The sequence below is a fragment of the Chamaea fasciata genome, unplaced genomic scaffold, assembly GCF_029207755.1.
Source record: "Chamaea fasciata isolate MVZ Bird 193981 ecotype frontalis unplaced genomic scaffold, bChaFas1.0.hap1 SCAF_4, whole genome shotgun sequence".
Lineage (NCBI taxonomy): Eukaryota > Metazoa > Chordata > Aves > Passeriformes > Sylviidae > Chamaea > Chamaea fasciata.
In genome coordinates, this window is record NW_027094089.1 from 8,123,767 (window position 1) to 8,143,714 (window position 19,948).

The following is a 19,948-nucleotide window of genomic DNA, read 5'->3' on the forward strand; positions in this document are numbered from 1 at the left end:
AAGAGAATAAAAGTCCCCTTTACTGGTTACAAAAAAATCCTGTCATTTTCACATTCACTAACAAAAATGTAGTTTGTTTGGGTATTTCTTTTCTCATGCTCCAGCCATTTTTCCTCATCCTTCCTGTCACTCCTCTGGGGACCTGACATAAGTACTTTACCTACTTGTGCAAACCTGAGCATTTCCAGTTTCGGAGATACTAAATTGCCTTAGCATCTTAGCAGCTTTTAATGTATCACTATTTAACACATGCTGATTTGATTTTGGGAATCAAACTGTCATATGTTGGTTTAGTTATAACAACCAAATTTCTACTCTAAAATAGCTGGCATATTTTATGAATTGGAGGGTAGATAGTGTTTTATTTCAGTGAGATAAAGGAGAAGTAGTGAATGCATAATGAATTTAATTACAGTTGATGACTAATACCACAAAACTCAATACTGACAAAAAGTAAAACTAGTATAGGCTGATACATGTTTTGATTGTTTTGCTTATCTGTGTAGTTTCCATTTCCTGGTAGCTACTTCATTTGTATTTAGTTAATGTGCTTTATACACCATTCAGTACATATACAAAGTTTATCTATTGTTGAGATTGTGCTGCCAGTTGAAGCAGACAAGTTTTGTATTCTATATGAAAGAAACATGGGAGATGTAGGAAGGCCTACATGTTTTATGAAGGCACATTAGTATGACAGGAAGAAAACTAGTCACAGGACATTTAGTCATGATATGCTGAAATACACAAATTATAAAAGTAGCCTTTTAAATTCCTCAGTCAGACAAAACTGAGGGATTGGTAAACAGAAGTTCATGATCTTTGCATTAAGAGCTCAAAAGCTTGTTTCAAAGATTTCTGCCTGTCTTCATCCAATAACTGAAATGTAAACCAATTTTTTAGTTTGTCTTGAGTCTCAGCTTTATTTTCAGTGATACAATTGGGAAAAGATCAAGGAGGTTTCACTGCACTTGTAATAAATCTTTTTTTTCTGTATTACTACTCCTTTCAAGAACTTTAAAATTATTACTGATGCATTTATGGCCAGTTGTAAAATATGTATACCATTACAATTAATTATTTGATAAAATAGTCGTATGGGAACCGATTATGATTAATTGATCTATCCATAAATTCCCTGTGGTAATGGTAAATAATTTTACTCCTTTTGTCATGATAATTATAATATTTTCTTTCCATAAGTTAGTTCTGTATAATGCCATTTTACCAGTTAATATGTTATGTTAATATGCAACAAAAACCAAAATGCAATTTGGAAATTATTTGTTTTTAAAATCCTTTAATTTGCAGCTTCCAGAAGAATACAGCTCTGAGTATGGAGGATTTATCAGCAGTATCTTAGATAATTAATTTTTGTTAAATTGTTTGTCCTTGAAAACCAGGGTTAGGCTCTTTGTGGTTTTTGCACACTAATGTTCTAGTGAGATAATACCTCATAATATTGCATCTCATCCAGAAACTGGGGGAAAAAATACAGGCTTTACAACATTGTAAAAACATTTCAACATTTTTGATAGGCAGAATAAAGAAGAAGGCAAGAAAACAGAAGTTAAGAAGATTGAGAAGAAGAGAGGTTAGTTAAAAGAATCTAAACAGTACTTTTTGGTCATTTTATATTTTCAATGGAATTTCTTCCTGGATAAGATAGTGTACTGCTGAGGGTGGCTGTGCGAGATCTGAGTCTGAGAAGTTTGATCCATGATTCTTCTTTCACATCTGTGAAACGGTGCACTTTTGTCCTTCTGTGTTCTTTCTGCAGTGCTGTAGAACAGGTCTTTGCTGTTCTGACTTCACTGTCATTTGAGCTTTTAAACCTCAGTCTCTTCTGTTTATGAACACAAGAAAAAAGCTTTTATTCTTCAACATAAATCACTTCCGTTACTCCATCATTTTTTTCCTTTGTATCTTCTTATAACACAGTACTCTGAGGGACCTCTTGAAACTATTTAGATACTACCTCTCACTAAGTAGGAGGCTTAGATTCAGATTTCTGTGGTCTTGTCTGCTAACCCATGCCCGCAGACTGGCCTTCATGGGGATAAGTAATTCCTTTTTCAGTATTCCCATCTTTGAGGGCAATCCAAACCACTGTCTGTAATCTGTAATTTGTAGTATAGTACAAATCCAGTGGCATGGACTCCCCCCAACCCAAAGTTGCAGCAAGAGAGCAAATAAAAACCGCAAATCTATCCAAGATGGGTTTGACTTAAAGGAAATTGCTCACATTATTGTTCAGAATACATACCAAATCCAAGCAGGCATTCAGATGTGAATTATGGAATGCAGTGTCCATTCATCCTTCACACATCTGAAGCATGTGTACTGGGAACATTTTGTTTGGATGGATTTAGACTGTTACTGTTACAATTCAGGAAAGCTCATGTAACAATATGTAGAACTCCGAGTTTATTGAAAGACAGATTCTTTTATACAGTGTTTCGGTACAATGAATAGGATTGGTCCTTTAGGGCACCACCTTTTTGTAAACATCTCTACCAGTAAACAAGTTAGAGAAACACCAAGTGTCAGGAGGATGGTATCTACAAGGTTGTTTTGGGTTGTCTTTGTTTTCCCAGGCCAGACTGGGAGAGTTCTGACCTTGGCTTTCCCACAGGCTTCAGGCTTCTGCCTGGATCCTAAGAATCCATGGTCTGACCACTGTCGGTTCCCACAGACTGTGACTTGAATCCAGTTTACTGAAAACAAACCGTCAATATCCAGGTGTCCTGTCATGGAAGGCCTTCCAGCTTTGTAACTCTTAATATTTATTAAAACTTCACGTTAAGCTGGCCTACAATTAGAGGGTGACAGCTGTATTTTGAAATAGAAAATTCTTTTCAGCTGTAACTTCTAAGGAAAAAATTGTGTGGGTTGCCAATAATGTTCAGTTTTAAAAAGCTGTGTACTTTTGTTCTGATTGTATTTATGTGTGCATCTGCATGTAGAATGCCTGCCTGTTTTCTTCTGCATTCTGTATGAGGTTCATACTTGTGGAATCATTTCTGCAAAAGCAAACCTAATATGATTAACAAATATTCATGAGTATTATTTTTAATCTTCAGAAACTTCAGTGGATTCTAGGCTTCAAAGGATACATGCAGAAATAAAGAATTCCCTGAAAATTGACAATCTTGTAAGTATATTTTTTTAAACTGATTCATGTTTCAAATTCCAGCAGGAAATACTTGGCATGTGTTCTTGTTTTTAATTAATACTCTGAAAATTAATTTTTTCCATATGAGAGAGAACTGCTGCTTAAATGCAGTTACTATGGGCAGTGAAAGATGAGTGTCAGAAAATGAAATGTTTTGTTTGAAAATACTACATAATAAATTATTTACCAGAAACATAGAGCTAGAATTATGTCAAATACAACATCTGGTACTAGATCAGCTTGCTGAGCTACGTGGAAACACCAGGACATTGGATGCAGTAGCAGGATGCAAGCGATTAGGGCTCCAGTCCACTGACTCCACTCACTGTCAAGGGAAATCTGCTGCTTGTCAGGGTTTTGGATTTGGAATATTACTGACAGATGTTTGAGGCTTTCTGGCCTTATGTGCATTTGTTTGGTGCTGCAGGTTTTCAGGTTGAGCAGCAGTGATTCAGTCAGGGGACACTTGGGAAGTATCAAGCATGACTGTGTGACTCTGAGGGTAATGCTAAAGGTATGGGGACTCAGGTGGTGATCCCTTTATTGAGGAAAAAGTCCCCCAAAGGAATGGATAGGTGTGCTAGGAGGTGGCAGGAACCATCCAAAAGTAGTATTGCCAAGGGATTTGGCCAGCCTGGTTAGAGCATCACACTAGGAATAGTGGCAGAGGAGGAAATGGTGGGACAGGATGGCAATCAGATGTAAACAGATGTCAGCAGGGTGATGTAAATCAACAGAATTTCTTTGCAGAACAGGACTGAAGTGGCATGACCACAAACATCAGCACATTGAATAAGGAACTGTTGGCAGCCCAGCATAATCAGGAAAACTCTCATAACCATTCTGGAATGCCAGCACAACTGTGTTTCTCCTTAGGGATGGCTGTACACTAATCCATATAGTGTGAGGAGCAACCATGGGGAACTGGGCATCTCTGCAGTTGCAGGGCTGTGGTTTCACTGGTATCAGAGATTCAGGCAGAAGTGAGGTGAGCCTTGCCTTATACGTTTACAGGCTATTTAAGAAAGATGGGTTGACAGGATGAAGGATAACTTTATGTGGGAGACCAGTTGAAATGTGTGGAGCTTTGCATTGGGACAGCTGAAAAGCCAGCTGGGAGCTTACGGGTCAGGATTAATGGGCCAACCAAAATGAGTGACATTCCTGAGAATGTCCACTGCAGATCACGTGATTAAAGAGAAGTAGAGAATTAAGTCATCTTAAGACAATGGGGAGACACCTTTGATACTAGCTGGAAGCTTAAAACATCCTGGTATTTGCTGAAGGGACGTGGGGATAACATAGCAGTGCAGGAAGCTTCTGGAGTTTGGTAATTGCCTAACACAGATGATGAGGATCTGATATGGCAAGACACCCTGTTAGACTTGATCCTCCAGACAGCAAAGATCTGGTCAGGCATATGATGTAAATCATATGAACATCATGTAAATCATATTTACATCATATCATATGATGTAAACCTGGGCAACCTTGGCTGCACTGACTCTGATAGTGAAGTTCAGGGAGAAGGGAGCAGGATGAAAAAGATCACAGCACTGGACTCAAGAGAGCAGACTTTGACCTCTACAGGGATCTGCTTGGAAGGATTGAGAGCGCATGCTAGAGGGAGGACAGGACAAGGAGATCTGGCTCACTTTTAGGGGTTACCCCCTTCTCCAGGTTGATTCATCTTAATGTCTAGGAAAATGTGGACCTGCTGCTGAATAGGATAGGTGGATAGGTGTTCTAGTTAAAAAGGAGATGACTATGGTAACCAGTGTCATCTTGACCTCAGTTTGCTTGTATAAGTCTGTTCAGGAATCCTAGGTCCCTGAGACAATAGGGGGATTAAAACAAAGATTGATGCTCAGAGGACAAAGATCAAATTGGAGAACATTTAGACAGAGACCCAATACAGAATAAGTGGAAGAGTGCTGGAGGAGCTGGATGATGTCATTGTCCATCCACTGCATTTTGTTTTTGAAAAATCATGGTGATGAAGGGCTGGTTCCTAGGGACTAGAAGAAAGGAAATGTTACATTCATCTTGCAGGAGGAGGATCTAGGTTACTACAGGCCAGTTGATCTCACACCAATCCCTTGAAATGTGATGGGACAAATCCTCCTGGAAATTGTTTCCAATGATATGAAGTACAGTAAGAGCTCTGAGAGTTGTCAGCATGGGTTAACGAAGATGAAATTATGCTTGACTAAAATGATGTCTTTTTGTGAGATGACTGGTTTGATGGATGAAAGAGTGGATATTGTTTCTGTTAAGACTAAAAAGGCTTTTGACACTGTCTCTCAGGACAGCTTCAAAGACAGACTTACAAAGTCTGAACTAAAAATGCAGATAGAAAGGTGGATTGAAAACTGGCTGAACAGCAGGGCACAAAAAACTAAACAGTGGTGGAGTCCAGCAACAGGCCAGTCACTAGTAGTCAATACTATTAAAATATGACATTGAAGACTGGAATGATGATACAAACCACACCTATAGCCAATTTTCAAATGATACAAAACTGAAATCAAAGGCTTGATGGGAGTATTGCCATCTGGACACACTTGAACAGTCTGGAGAAGTGGACCGACAGGAACTTCATCAACTTCAATTCCAGTACTACAGCCTGTGGAGCAATAACCCCATGCCTCCAGCACAGGCTGGGGACTGAGTGGCTGAATAGCAGCAGCTTGTCCATCAGTACCTCCAGGTCAGAAAATGACCTGGGGGTATTGATGGAAACCAAGCTTAGCATGAGCCACCAGTACACTTCTGCAGCTGAAATGGCCAGCAGCTTTCTGGGCTGCAGAGAGAGAGAGTGGAAGTAATGTGGTGGTTGCCCTCTACTTGGCTCTGATGAGACATTGGACTGTATTTTGGGCTCCCTAGAACAATAGAGATACGGACCTACTGTAGTAGGCCCAGTAAAGGGCCACAAAGATGGATTAAGGGCTTGGAGCATGTGTTGAAACAGAGGAGGCCAAGAGAGCTGGGGGTGTTTAGTCTGGATGAAATACAAAGATAAGAAAATAAGTGTGAATGAAGAAGTATGGCAGCATGAGGAGCAGCAAGCTGTTCCAGCTAGGGAAACACAGAGTTGTTCTGGGTCTTGGAGGCAAGGTCCTGGTAATGAGTGGCAGGGACTGCCTTGTGCTAGACTTAATCCGTTCCAGCCTGCTCCAGTGGAGGAACCACTGCAGGGCATGACTGAGCCCCTCAGACTGGATGGTGGTGCATCTGTGAAAACTTATTTTAAAAAGGGCAAAGCATACTGGGGAAAAGGGAGTGTATAAGGACAGTTCTCTGTATTAACTATGATCCACTTAAGGTGCTTTCCTCCCTTCTCAGTGGTTCATCACTTGTGAAAAATTGTGCATGGTAAAGCCTGACTATCAGCTTCAAGCATAGAAGTACGAGACTCACGAAAGCAGCCTAAAACTTGCTTTATGTATGCTGAAAGCATAAAATTATTGTTAAATCTTACAACTTAGTCAAATATAATCTGCCTTTTATGGGAGTAGCTAAGAGACAACTGGTATTAAATTTTTGTTGGCAAGTTGACTATATAGATTGTTCTAAAATTAAGTACATAGTCTAATTAAGGATATTGTGGAAGGTGTCACTGAGCACAGAATTTAGATTAGTATGGCTAATTAAAGATTACTTTAATCTTAGATTACATCTAATCTTCAGACTAATTTCTTGTTTATATACAGGATGTAAACAGGTGTATTGAGGCTCTTGATGAGCTTGCATCCCTTCAAGTCACAATGCAACAAGCTCAGAAACATACGGAGATGATCTTAACTCTCAAGAAGGTGAGATTTTCAATGTTAGTTAAAGTAAGGTGTATGTTTTCTTAAATTGACACCAGCTTTATTTACTATTGGGAGTACTCTGTCCAGTCTGGATCCCTACAGATCAAGAATGATGCAGACAGACTGGAAAGGGCCCAGAGGAGGGCCCGCAAGAAGATCAAAGGGCTGCAGAACCCGCCCTATAACCAAAGACTAAAGGGTTTCATTACTTCCTTCCTGGAAAAGTCATCAAGTTATTCCAGCAGTTTTAAGGGTTGCTGCAAAGAGTGGGTTGAGACTTTTGTCTTCACCAGAAGTCATATGCGAAGATGAGGGGCAATGGGTACAAGTTGCACTGGGAAAGGCTTTATTTTTATACTAAAGAACTTTTTTAAGTAAGAACAATTGTTTTACTGTAACAACCTCCTCAGGGATGTGGTGTAATTCCATTGCTGGAGGTTTTCAAGATGCGATGGGATCAAGGGTGCTTGATAATGTGGCCCAGGCTCCCTTTCCCATGAAGGGTAGGACTGGGAGAGCTTTTGAGGTCCCTCGCAACCTGGCAGTTCTGTGTTTCTGTGACACTTCAAGTGCAAAAGTCTATTATATCTCATTGTATCTTAAATGAAGAATTTAAGCTAGTGTGTAATGAAATTACACAGAAATTTAAGGACCTAATTGGAGCCTGTTTTATTACTTTGATTTCAGATACGGAAATTCAAAATTAGCCAAGTTATCATGGAGAAATCTACAATGCTATATAACAAGTTCAAGACCATGTTTCTGGTTGGGGAAGGAGATTCTGTTCTTTCCCAAGTACTAAATAAATCACTTGCTGAGCAAAAGCAGCATGAAGAAGCTAATAAAACCAAAGAACAGGGGAAGAAAGGAGCAAACAAAAAAACTGAAAAGGAGAAAGACCAAACAGGTAAGTCACAGTGGCTTTACTTTCTTGTCACATAAAAGACTTAGTCTCCATTAATTTTTGAGCCAGCTGCAAAATATCCTTGATGTAGGAGTTTCACCTGTCTATGAAAACCTTTTCATATCTGAAGTTGTCAAGGACAGTACTGCTACAAATAACTTTCAAATTCAATGTAACATTTACCATGGCAGTTTTATCTCAATTTGCTAAATGGCTTTTGCAAAAATCAAGCCGTGCAAATTTTACTTCTGTAAATTACCTACCTTGATAATGTTATAGAATTTTTTAAAAACCCAGAACATTAAATGTGAGGTAGAATGACATACTACCATTGTTGCACTTCAGCCCAAGCCGGCAGCCAAGCCCCTCAGCCACTTGCTCACTCCTTCACCAGTAGATCAGGGATAGAATCAGAATTGTAAAAGGAAAAAAAATTATGGGTTGAGATAAAGACAGTTTAATGGGGAAAGCAAAAGCTGTGCACATAAAGGCAAACCAAGGAGTTAATCCAGTGCTTCTCTTGGGCAGGCAGGTGTTCCACTATCCCCAGAAGAGCAGGGCCCCCTCACACATAAAAGGAAAACAAACACCATCGCTCAAATATATTCCCCCATCCTTCCTCCCCACTTCACTTAGTGTACATGATGCCATGTGGTCTGGAATGTCAGTTTGGGTCACCTGTCTCAGCTGTGTCACTTCCCATGCAACCCCAACTTCTTCCCCAGTGTGGGAACATGAAAAGGCCTTGGCTCTGTGTAAGCCCTACTCAGAAGTAACAAAAACATCTCTGTATTATCAACTTTGCATTCAGCACAAATCCAGAACACAGTCCTATATTCACCACCTTGAAGAACATTATCTCTACCCCAGCCAAAACCAACACAATCTTCTATTCTTCCAGGAGCTTCTTGGTACCTAAGCTTCTGCCACTGAGGGACAACTTGACACTGCTTAGTTTCCTTCATTAGCCTCTTTATATATCATGCGTGCTCTACAATGTGTAGCAGCAACTTTTAACCTACTTCTGTGTTTTGTCCCTCATGCAACTTCAGTAGTTCAGCCTAACAGTAAAGAAATAATCATATGTGACAAAAGAATGTATTAATGTTCTTAACAGTACAGTTCCACATCAATCATGAGCGCTTGTACAACAGAGTATCAAAAGCTTTCTGTAGTAAGTGTGCTCAGTAATAACTTTAAATCAGTTCTAAAATAGATACAGTTTTAAACAGAGGAACAAAATGAGACAGACACACTGGAAAGCTATGTTGCAATTAAGAGTTCTACCCATCTATTCAAATTATTTAGATCCTTGATCTCCACAAGCACCTCACCGAAACTACATTTACTTTGAAATTGAATTCCGGAAGCAGGACCTGCAGGGTTTTTTTCAGAAAACAATTTAAAACACCACCCAGATCAAGACTAAACAAATTACTGTAACTGAGGTGCGAAGGATTCAAGACAACTATAGGAAGAATGTCACTACTTGTAATTGCTAAGAAAACAAGGATGATTTTAAAATCCAACCATTTTCTGGTGAGAGAATGTATGATGAAGTAGAGGTTCCATACAGATCTTTCCCCAAACCAGTGATCAGGACAACTAATACTTCTAACAAAGCAGCTACACTGAGAGACTTCCTGGGCATAGTCTGGCTAGCGAAGCCACTGAAGATAAGGTAAACACAACTTCAGCAGAACACAGCGAAATACCATGTTGTTGCCCAGTCACGTGGAAAATGGGAAGAAAGTCTGTCAGAGTAGAAAGATATTTTATGGAAGTAGGTTTTTTACTTGCTGTAAAAAGAAAATCTGATCCTTACAGGCATTCTTTTGCCTTTTTAAAAACTGAACTGCTGAACCCTGACTATCTTCACAATGATAGTCAGTAAAGAATGATGCTGTAATTGATGGTACTTAATGTACAGCATCAGATTATCTGCTTTGTAACAAGGGAATATAGCATTTACTGTTTTATCAAATTCCTCCTGTGACCTTTGAGTTCAGAACTGATTCTGAGAGTATAAACAGATAAACTGTAAAAATTCAGAAGAGTAATTTTTTTTCTTACTGTAGCTCAGTAGTTTAATAGAGGAGTTCTTATGTAAATCTACAACTTCAAGTAAAATGGATCATCAGTTAGAGAGTGACATTCCTCAACAATTCACACAAAATTCACTGGCCCATAATACCATAGCAAAACATATAGTCATCACAGAAATTCTGAAACATGTTAAATATTTCTGCACTGACTCCTCTAAATACACCTTCTAGCTAGTGCTGTTTTCCTGCTTGAAAAATCCAGGTTATCATTAAACACTTCTATTTATATAACTTGTATTTTGATTTTACGTAATTTGTTGTAGTCAAGAGTAAATTAGATGTGATGGAACTATTAACTTCTACAGTTAAAGTAACAAGAATCTCCAAAGATTATCTGACCTGGTTAGAGCAATAAAAAGAATTTACCACCGAAGTATAATTTTCTCACTGCTCAGAATACAAACAAGCATTAGGCCTATGACCTGTAGGCTAGCAAGCACAGGAAGAACTTGAAATTGCATGAAAAATACAAACTGTTCAATTCCCATTGCTAAAACCATGGGAAGAAGCACATTGCATGAAATGATCAGAAGCTTGAAGCCATAACAGTTAGTGTCTTTTATATTGTTTCAGCTACCTGGGTATCAAGGTGAGGGGAAAATATTTATAATGTTTTATTTGATCAAGGTAAAGAAATTATCAGGGGCTGTTACCGTACAGTTTTATCCCCTGCGAGTACCACATTTCCACTCTTTCATTTTAAAGGTTCAAAGATTCTGAATGGAGGGTCTGAAGCCCAGGACACCAACCAGTCACAACACAATGGAGAAACTGCTGAAGAAAAGAAAGATAGGCATGAAGCTGGAAGTAAGAAAAAGTGAGTTAATAACATTATTAACAGACAATCTGTTCTGCTCTAGCTTCATCGTGTAACATAGAATATAGATTGAAGTTACTTAATCTTGTTGAGGTACTGTTTTCTTCACAGTTTGCTCTCAGCTTTGGAGAGTAACAGTGTGCAAATCTTCTGTTTAAGTTTTGAATGAATATTTAAAATGTTATTTCACTCGCTGCTGTGGTGGAGACTTAAAAAACATTACAGGATGTCCTGCTACTGGAGAGAATCAGCATGAGATAGACCAAGGCAAAGTAAAAGCTTTTTCCTGTGTTTTAGGCTATTGAGTTGGAAGCAGAGGAGGCCTGAACCAAGTCTTACAGCAACTAAAGAGGTGGTTTTTTTTGGTGAATTCTTGAATTGTCATCCATAGACAAGCCATTTTAGATAATTTTCTGCAATTTGGCTATAGAATCACTCAAATGCGGGTAAACTGCAGGCTAGAACTTAAACCTGTGAAATTCCAGAAGTCTGAATGCTTTAGAGGTGGATGCACTTACCATTTTAAACACGAAGCCATAAGACTACTTGAATTTGTCTTGCACTAACTATTTAAACTTGGTTTCAGTGAAAAATGTGTTTCGTAAACAGAAACAACAAGCAATGAATCTCTTATAGAAATAGAAACACTTACTAGAATTTAGTAACAAGTGTGGAAGAGGCCCAGAATTGTCTTAGAGTTGAATTGTTTTGTTGAAGTGTGTTTTCTTCCGCCACTCCGCACCTTGCTCACAGAGATTATTTTTGTTTAGCAGCAAATATTGGAGCAAGCTCCTTTCATCACTGTCTTCATGCATATCAGGAGAAAATGCAGCTGCCTGGCAATCTTTTGGCTATCTGCCAAGTTAAAATTGAGTGAAATAAAATAAAAGAGTGGAATATTGACTGTTATTTACAGTAAGGAAACCACAAACACAAGAAAATGACAAAAAAAACCCTTAATATGAAAATTTATCTGGTATTTACTGTGAGGCAGCCTCAGAGGTACTGAAGTGGATTTGGAAGTTTTCAACCACTTAGGCCAAATACTCATTTGGTCTGAACAAGCAGCATGCTTGTTCACAGGAACATAGTGAAGTTACAAGTGTAGGTTCTCATAGGGGTTATATTCTAGCCCTCTGCCTAAACAAACTAAATCAACATTTTTATCAAGTATGTGTGTGGTGTTTGCTGTGGCTGTGAACTCTACACTCCAATGATCTTTGACTGATAAAGAAAGAAACCCATTTGCCAAAAAAAAATACTGTATAACTACTTGGACACAGGGTCTGTGAACTGACTGTTAACTAACAGCAACAAAGCAGATTTTTAAATAAACCCCTTGCAATTACAGTGCGTGTTGAGAAATGCATCCACGTGTCTAAATTCAAGTTCCAGACTCTCCACAGCATACAAACTTCCTTTCATTCAGTATTTTTTGAACATTTGTATTTGCAATATTTGGTTTCTTAGAAGTGAGAAACAAGTAAACAAAATAAATAATTTCCAAAACACCTGTGTGGCTCAGTTTAAGCAAAGAGCTGGTAAACCTCTTAAATCATAGGACTATGTTCAGTTCTGAACATTTCTTCCTCAGCTAGAGGCAAGACATATCTGTACCTTTCTGAAGATGTAATTCAGAAGTTTTGGAAAAAGTTCTGTAACTTAAAATTTCTGATCTGACTGGCACGTAAGAACATTTTTCATAGTGTTTTTGGTGAAAGTACATACTGCTGCATGAGGTTTACCTCAGTGTTCAGGGATACAGTGGATTCCAGTGGCAGGAGGTAAGGCATGTTAAGCTAGAGCACTTTTCCACCTAAACTGACATACCGTACAGATACAAACAGAGCTCTGAATGATTGCTCTTCACAGCCCATCTCATACATCAACAGTGATGCCACTCATTGCCAGCTCAGCTTCAGATCTGAGGGCGTTGGGCTAACATAAGCGCTGGCATCGCTAACAGCCTCAGTTCTCCAGACTTCATGAGTGTTCATCAGCATCACTTGCTCCAGATTGTACAATCACCTGGAATAAGTCTTGCTTGCTGCCTTTGTATGTGGTCAATAACATGGCTTTATTTTGTTTCTAGGATGTGTGGTGAAGAGAGCGAGCTTGAAAAACCAGCGGATGATTCCGCCTTTGAAAACAAATGACATCACTGGAGTTTTGTTGGTTTTTTTTTCAATTACAGATTAAAGAGGATTGTTAAGTTTTGCATTTTAAATCTATAGACTGCTGAAATTCTAAATAATTTTATAAGCATAGTATTTTGAAGTTAAATTTTGTGGAATAAAGGCCCTTTTAATCTTGGTTTTCAAGTATTTAAACACTTTTGCCAATAGTTACATCCTGTATTAACAGGTAACACATTTCAAAAGATGAAAATCCTAGTTAGAAAATGCTTACATGTTACGGGACTTAGAGCTTTAGTCTATTTTTAACTTACTACTGTATGTTTGTCTAGTTAATAGCAGGAAAAAGTGTAAATACTTCTAACTCTTCAGTTGCTTCCTTTGTATAAAACTTCCTCTCCTCCTATGATACTGACCTCTGTTTGTGCAGTTTTTCAACTCTTGTTGGGGATGTCTTTTCACTGTGTTTTGTAGGAGTTGAAAGCGGCATTTTTATAGCTGTTACAATGCTAATGTATGAGTTTACTTAATTGTTTGGTTTAGTTCTGTTCTTGCAAAACACGTCGTGCCAATTTACTGCAATGTGACTTTTATGGTCTGCTATTGGGTATAGTAAGTATACTGAAAAGTGTGGTGTTCTCACAAAACCTGTTGATGCAGAATGGCTGGAAAATGCTGTCTTGAACAATTTATGAAATTAAAGAATTTTGAACTGATTAAGACATCCTTTTATAGACAGAACCATTCATAGGCAAAACATGAGTCTGGTTTTAGTACTATTTTGATTTTACTGCTTTTGGCATTAACTTGGGGACCCCTAACTACAATTTTAACAGAAACACTGGTAAGGTGTTTTAATTCCTGGAGGCATGAAAGGGAATAGAACGGGTACAAATCTCTCTGAATAGTTTCTTGAAACACAAGCTTTGCCCAATACTAGAACAACTTGTATGTGGTATTTGACAGAGGAGAGGTTAAAAATTAGTGTTTGAAAATCCTGAGACTATACATAGAACAATGCTGAGTTGAAGGGGACCCACAAGGATCATCAGCGTCCCAGCTCCTGGGCCTGCACCAGACACCTGAAGAGTCACACCACGTGCCTGAGAGCACTGTCCAAACAGTTCTTTAACTCTCTCACACTGGTGCTGCAACCACTGCTCTGGGGAGCTGTTCTGGTGCCCACCCACCCTCTGGTGGTTGTAATATTCTTTTCTGAATATCCAATGTAAACCTCCCCTCACACAGCTTAAGGCCATTCCCCTGGGTCCTGTCACTGGTCACAGAGAAGAGATCAGTGCCTGCCTCTCCTTTTCCCCTCATGAGTAAGTTGAAGACTCTGATGAAGTCTCCCCTCAGTCTCCTCCAGGCTGAACAGACCAAGTGACCACAGCCACTCCTCATACAGCTTTAACTCAAGGCTCTTCACCATCCTCATTGCTCTCCTTTAGACACTCTCTAATGGTTTCATGTCTTTCTCATACTGAGGTGCCCAAAACTGCCCCCAGCACTGGAGGTGAAGAGACCCCAGCTCAGAGCAGAACAGGACAATCCTCTCCCTTGCCTGGCTGGTGATGCTGGTGCCTGATGCACCCCAGGACAGGTTTGGCCCTCCTGGCTGCCAGGGCACTGCTGGCTCATGTTCAACTTGCCACAGACCAGGACCCCCAGGTCCCTTTCCATGGCACTGCTTTCCACCATCTCATTTCACAGTCTGTCCATACATCCAGGGCTGTCCCACCTCTGGTACACCTCAGAATCTGGCACTTTCCCTTGCTGAACTTAATATGGTTGGTGATTTCCCAGCCTTCCCACTTTATGAAGGTCCCTCTGTAGGGCCTCCCTGCCCATAAGGGAGTCAACAGCTCCTCCCAGTTTAATACCATTGGCAAACTTAGTATTCCTTCAAGTCTCGCATCTGGGTTGTTAATGAAGAGGATGAAGAGCAAAGAGCCAAGGGTGAAGCCCTGTGGAACCCCAGTAGTGACAGGTCACCAGTGTGCTGTCACCCCTCACTGAAACCCCCTGTGCCTGGCCCATGATCCAGTTGCTCGCCCATTTCAGGAGGCATTTATTGCATTGTGCACAGGACATTTTTTGCCAGGAGGATATTGTGGAAAAACTGTATTGAAAGCTTTACTGAAAGCCAAAAAGTTACATGTTCTGGCTCTTCTTGATTAACTAGGTGTGTTACCCTGTCATAAAATTAGATTTGATAAACAGGACTTCCCCATCATAAAGCTGCGCTTGTTCTGACTGAAACCCGCATTGTCAACAACCTTCAGGTGTTTTCAAGAACTCACAGCATAATCTGCTCCATAATTTTACCAGTCACTGAAGTGAGACTGACAGGTCTGTAGTTTTCAGGGTCATCCTTCTTGCCCTTCTTGAAAACTGGGACAATGTTAGCCAGGTTTCAGTTTACTGGGACCTCTCCAAAGTCCCAAAACCATTCAAAAATAATTTAGAGACCTTGCAGTGACATCAGACAGCTCTTTAGGGTACTGCTGGATGAATCCCATAAAGCCCCAAAGACTTAAAAGGGATCCAGCAGATCCTGCACAAATTCAGGGTCCACTGTGAATTGATAATTCTCACAGTTCTGATCCTCCAGCTCAAGACAGTGGGACCCCCATGCCCCATAATCCATGTTGAAGACAGAGGCAAAGAAAGCATTAACATCTCTGACTTGTCTATGTCCCTGTTGGTGAGGTGACCATCCTTATCCTGTAGGTGAGGACCAATGTCTTTTCTGCACTGCCTTTCATTACTGATATATTAAAAAACCCGCCCTCTTTTTATTTTGCGCACAGTTCTGGAGCTTCAACCCCAGTTGAGCTTTGACCACATGAATGTTCTCCCTACAGTGGGGAGCACCATCTCCGTATTCCTCCCATGTCCCCTGTCCTTGCTTCACTAAGGACACACCTTGGTCTGCCTGGACTCCCTACTCAGCTAACCTGGCCTCCTGCTTTGCCAGGTTGGCTTCTGACATTTTGAGGTTGCCTGCTCCTGCATTTCAACAGCTTTCAGATCTTCAAGACAATACTTAAAGTTAAACTTGCAAGTTCAGTTACCATGGCAGCTCCAGTATAGAACTGTCTTGGGCAGATGGCCACAATGATTGGCCTCCACAGACTGTGACTTTTGGGAATTGCTAGCACTGCACAAAAGACTGATGTTACGGCCGTACAGCTTGACCATCAGATAGCAGCATTCTCATTTAGCTTATAAATAGAGGTTAGTTACTATATGCTGGATTTTGTGGATTTCCACATTCCAGCTAGTCATAAAATGTACTTTACTGAAACCTCAAGAAACTCAAACAACTTCCACTTTTACCCTTGCAAGTATTTCTGTAAAGATGTTACTGGAAATCCTCACATAAAGCATTTCTCAATTTTGATCATCCCTTTTTATCAAACATTATTAAAAGAAAGAAAGGAAAAAAAAAGTATTGTATATTTCACAAGGATGCTGAATTGCCAAATCCACCTAGTTTTCACACAAGTATTGATAAGCTAACTTATCTGTCACAACTGTTTCAGAGATAATGGGTCACTGTGCCACTGCTTCAAAGACTTAATTGAGATTGGACGCAGAGATGAAGGTCCTGATTGTGTGATGCAATCACTCTGTACATGCAGCTGCTTGGGCTTTTGCGGCCTAAATTTACTGCCCATTTCCAAAGAGAAATAACCTAAATTCACAAAGTCTGACATCTCACCTTCAAAGATGCCTGAGTGGCCGTAAACTGTATCTCTTGAAAGATACAAACATAAGAGCTGAGACTGACTAGACAGTCATTTGAAGTCTCACAAGGAGTAAGGCTGATTTTTTCCTAATAAAGAAAACACAGCTATGCACAAAATTTAAATTTAATAATAGCACCCCTACTTCAAGAATGTTGTTTACTACAGCTTAAAATACTGTGCAGCCCTGTTGAGTTGCTCATCATTCAAGTACGTAGAGGACTCTTGTGGTAATGTTACAAGTGGCTGGATGGCACTGGGAAGTGCTATAGCACTGTCTATATGAATCATGTTTTGCTTTGGAACTTCCTACTAACAGTCAAATCAGAGGGACCTCTCCTCTTTGTCAGTACAAAAAACAGTTATGTATCACCTTGTCAGCAAGGCAAAAACTTTCATTAGGGAGAGAATCTGCAAGACATTTGGGAAGTTTGAAATAAGTTGTAAAGGACCATACTGCCTAATCGTTGAGTGTTTAATAAAAAACATCAAATCCAAAAGCCAACCACAGATTCAGGCTAATGTTTTTGAGATTCAACTAGCAACACATAGACAAGGGATTATTAAAAAGAATTTTTTTCTAATTTTTTGTCATGAAGTAATAAACCTACTTGGACATTTTCATCATCAGAACACTCACAGGAATTAATATGTTGCTAAAACCAATATCCAACTGGTGCCATAGAGTTTTAGCTACAAATGGGCACTGTATGCAATGCTGGATTTCACTCAGAGGACTCATTCAGAAAGACTTATCAAATCAAGACCAGACACAATTTTCCTGTGACAGCTTCTGGGATCTTTAAAACCTACAACTTAGTGTAACCTTTTTGTTACATTTGTCATTTGAAAGAATTACTGAATATTAAATAGGACCGTGTCATACAAACAGGAAGCTTCTAATGTAATTCTTTTCTGTTTTGTAGTTAAGTTGTAGTTAAGTTGAATGCTCTCAACTCCCACACCTAGACTGTGGCTTTACTGAAAGTATGGGACTGGCCCACTAAAATTTTTTAATCTGCAGGGGCACTGATTTTGAAATACATTTGATGTTAACTTTTAATTAAGAAGATAAATGCGTTGTGTGAGAGACTGCATATGTGAGGTAAACTAATGTAATGAGAGTAAACTCACATTTTACCACTCCCTTCTCTCTATGGCTAAAGAAAGAATAAAAAAATGCTCCCACAAAAAAACCTACCGATTGCTGCTTTAGAACTTGAGCTAACTCTCTATATGATCCCCAATCCAATACCGAAGAGGACTGGAAAGCCTGTATATTTATGGGAGACAGTTGATAGAGGAGGACATAGGGAAAAGATGAGGAGTAGCAACTTGTGAGGCAAATGCTGAAGTTGCAACAAGAGTTGTATAGTAGAGGACCTTTAAAGCAGCTGCTGCTGCACCACAAAGCAGCCCAACCCCAGCAGCTGCATTTGTCAAAGTTGTGATGAGCAGGGCACTCCCTTTTCAGCAGATTCCTGAAGGTTAAGAGAACTATCACCTCCTGCTCTTACAAGTGGTTAGCTCATTAAAATACACATGTCAACAGCTGGCTGGTTTACAAGACAGGAAAAAAAAAACCAACCCACTTTTTTTTGTTATTGTTGTTCCTTAAAAAAGCACAGATTTATATTCATATGACTTAATACACCACCAGAAAGCAGTAAGATATGGGAGTGATCAATGGCGTCCTGCAAGTGCTTCATACACCTTTGTTTCAAGGCATCTAAGATAATCAACCTGCAGCTACAGGACCTGAACAGGATTCAGTTTGTCACATGTCTGTATGGAGATTGTCAGAATAGGCTATCTTCTCCCAACCAGAAGTAGCTGACGGTTTTAAAAGAAAAGCAGTTAGTGCTAACTTGCCTAAACAACAAAGATCTCCACTAACATCCTCTTAATTCCAGAAGACTTAGAATAAAAAGAATATCCTGTCTTGACAGAGTTTCAGTTTAACAAGAGACTAGAAACTACAAATTTGCTTGTGCTGGCAATTTACATTTTAATTACAAATTACATTTTAATTAAAAAAAAAACTTATAATAACAGAATGATACTAGTATTAAAAAGGTGCACAATGAACACTGCATACAGTGTAAACAGTTGACAGAATTATTTAAAAGGCAGGCTACAATTCAGTAATGGTGAAATGTAGTTTCCTCTCCACAGAATCAGTCCTCAGAGTCAGAAACCAGGGACAGCAGAAGCCTTCAGATGCAAGCTTTCATTTGTAGGAAAGACTCAAGAGTTTAACCAGTATCTGAGCTTCTCTCTCAGAAAGCATTCTCCTCCCTACAAATGAAGTGCCATCCACCCTTGTTGAAATATGGCAACTGCCTGAGTTTTCAAGGCAAGATATATACAGACCATGTTCTCATCCTCAGAGGTTTACAGAGCTTCTTAAGATCAGGGTTTCTTTTCCCAGGTATCGTCAAACATCCATATTTTACAGTCCATAGCATGCAAACTACTGTGATGTTGTAAAAGTGTATTATATTTTCCATGCCAACTTATCTGTAAAATCGTTCTTACTTACTCAGAAGAACACACCAGATAGACTTCTGGTGTGCAAAGAGGAAATGATTACCCACCTAACCTGAAACCCAGCCGTATGCTCAAACCTCAAGCTTTCCAGTGGTTTAAACAGCCAGAACAACAGATTCCATAATGTCATTCACTAAATTAATCCTGGCGCATGTCAGTTTCAGTTGAAAATCCCAGGATCAACATAAGGATATGCAAGAAACTCCCCCAGTTTATTGCCTTCTGCATCATAATGGAGCATCCGAAAACAAACATCACAGAAGAAACAAGGATCCCCTGGTGCCAGACTGTCTCTGTTGGTTACCCACCTGCAGGTTACAAAACACAATTTCTTTCACCAGTGCAACACACTTGTGGCAAACATCTCAACATTTTACTCAGGACTGGGGATGGCAACAACAAACATCAGTAATAATTTTATATACACAAGGTGCTACCTATATTGTATATCTCCCATCCCATGCATACAGCTCATTTCCAAACTCCACACCCATTCCGTGTCAATCCCAGCAGCTACAGCAGCACTTCCTGAAAAACTCCTCAAACCTGCGTAGCTGGTACTGTGCATAAAAAAAAATAACAACAATCTTCTGTCCACCCTGTGGCCATCTAAGTCATAAAAAAAAAATCTTTTTTTCCCTTAATGCAAGAAACTGAAATGGAGCAGACATGTACTGACCCAAGCTCCTCTG

At 39.5% G+C, this 19,948-nt stretch overlaps 2 protein-coding genes across 4 annotated transcripts in view; one reads left to right on the forward strand and one right to left on the reverse strand.

Annotated features, from left to right (window-relative positions):
- Positions 1-13,670, forward strand: part of PSIP1 (PC4 and SRSF1 interacting protein 1) — a 34,921-nt gene extending 21,251 nt beyond the window's left edge. For both annotated transcript variants that reach the window (XM_066180818.1, XM_066180819.1), the window contains 6 exons: positions 1,539-1,594; positions 3,084-3,154; positions 6,892-6,993; positions 7,681-7,900; positions 10,708-10,819; positions 12,912-13,670. In XM_066180818.1, coding sequence (XP_066036915.1) covers positions 1,539-1,594; positions 3,084-3,154; positions 6,892-6,993; positions 7,681-7,900; positions 10,708-10,819; positions 12,912-12,975 — 625 coding nt within the window. In that variant the 3' untranslated portion in view covers positions 12,976-13,670. The remainder of the gene's footprint in view (positions 1-1,538; positions 1,595-3,083; positions 3,155-6,891; positions 6,994-7,680; positions 7,901-10,707; positions 10,820-12,911) is intronic.
- The window catches only part of SNAPC3 (small nuclear RNA activating complex polypeptide 3), a 36,136-nt gene continuing 17,941 nt past the window's right edge, over positions 1,754-19,948 (reverse strand). Inside the window, exon 9 of one of the 2 annotated variants that reach the window (XM_066180821.1) lies at positions 1,754-1,846. In XM_066180821.1, the coding sequence (XP_066036918.1) occupies positions 1,837-1,846 (10 nt within the window). In that variant the 3' untranslated portion in view covers positions 1,754-1,836. Of the gene's footprint in view, positions 1,847-18,211; positions 19,565-19,948 lie in introns of those variants that run through there. The other variant, XM_066180820.1, reaches the window with a different exon arrangement.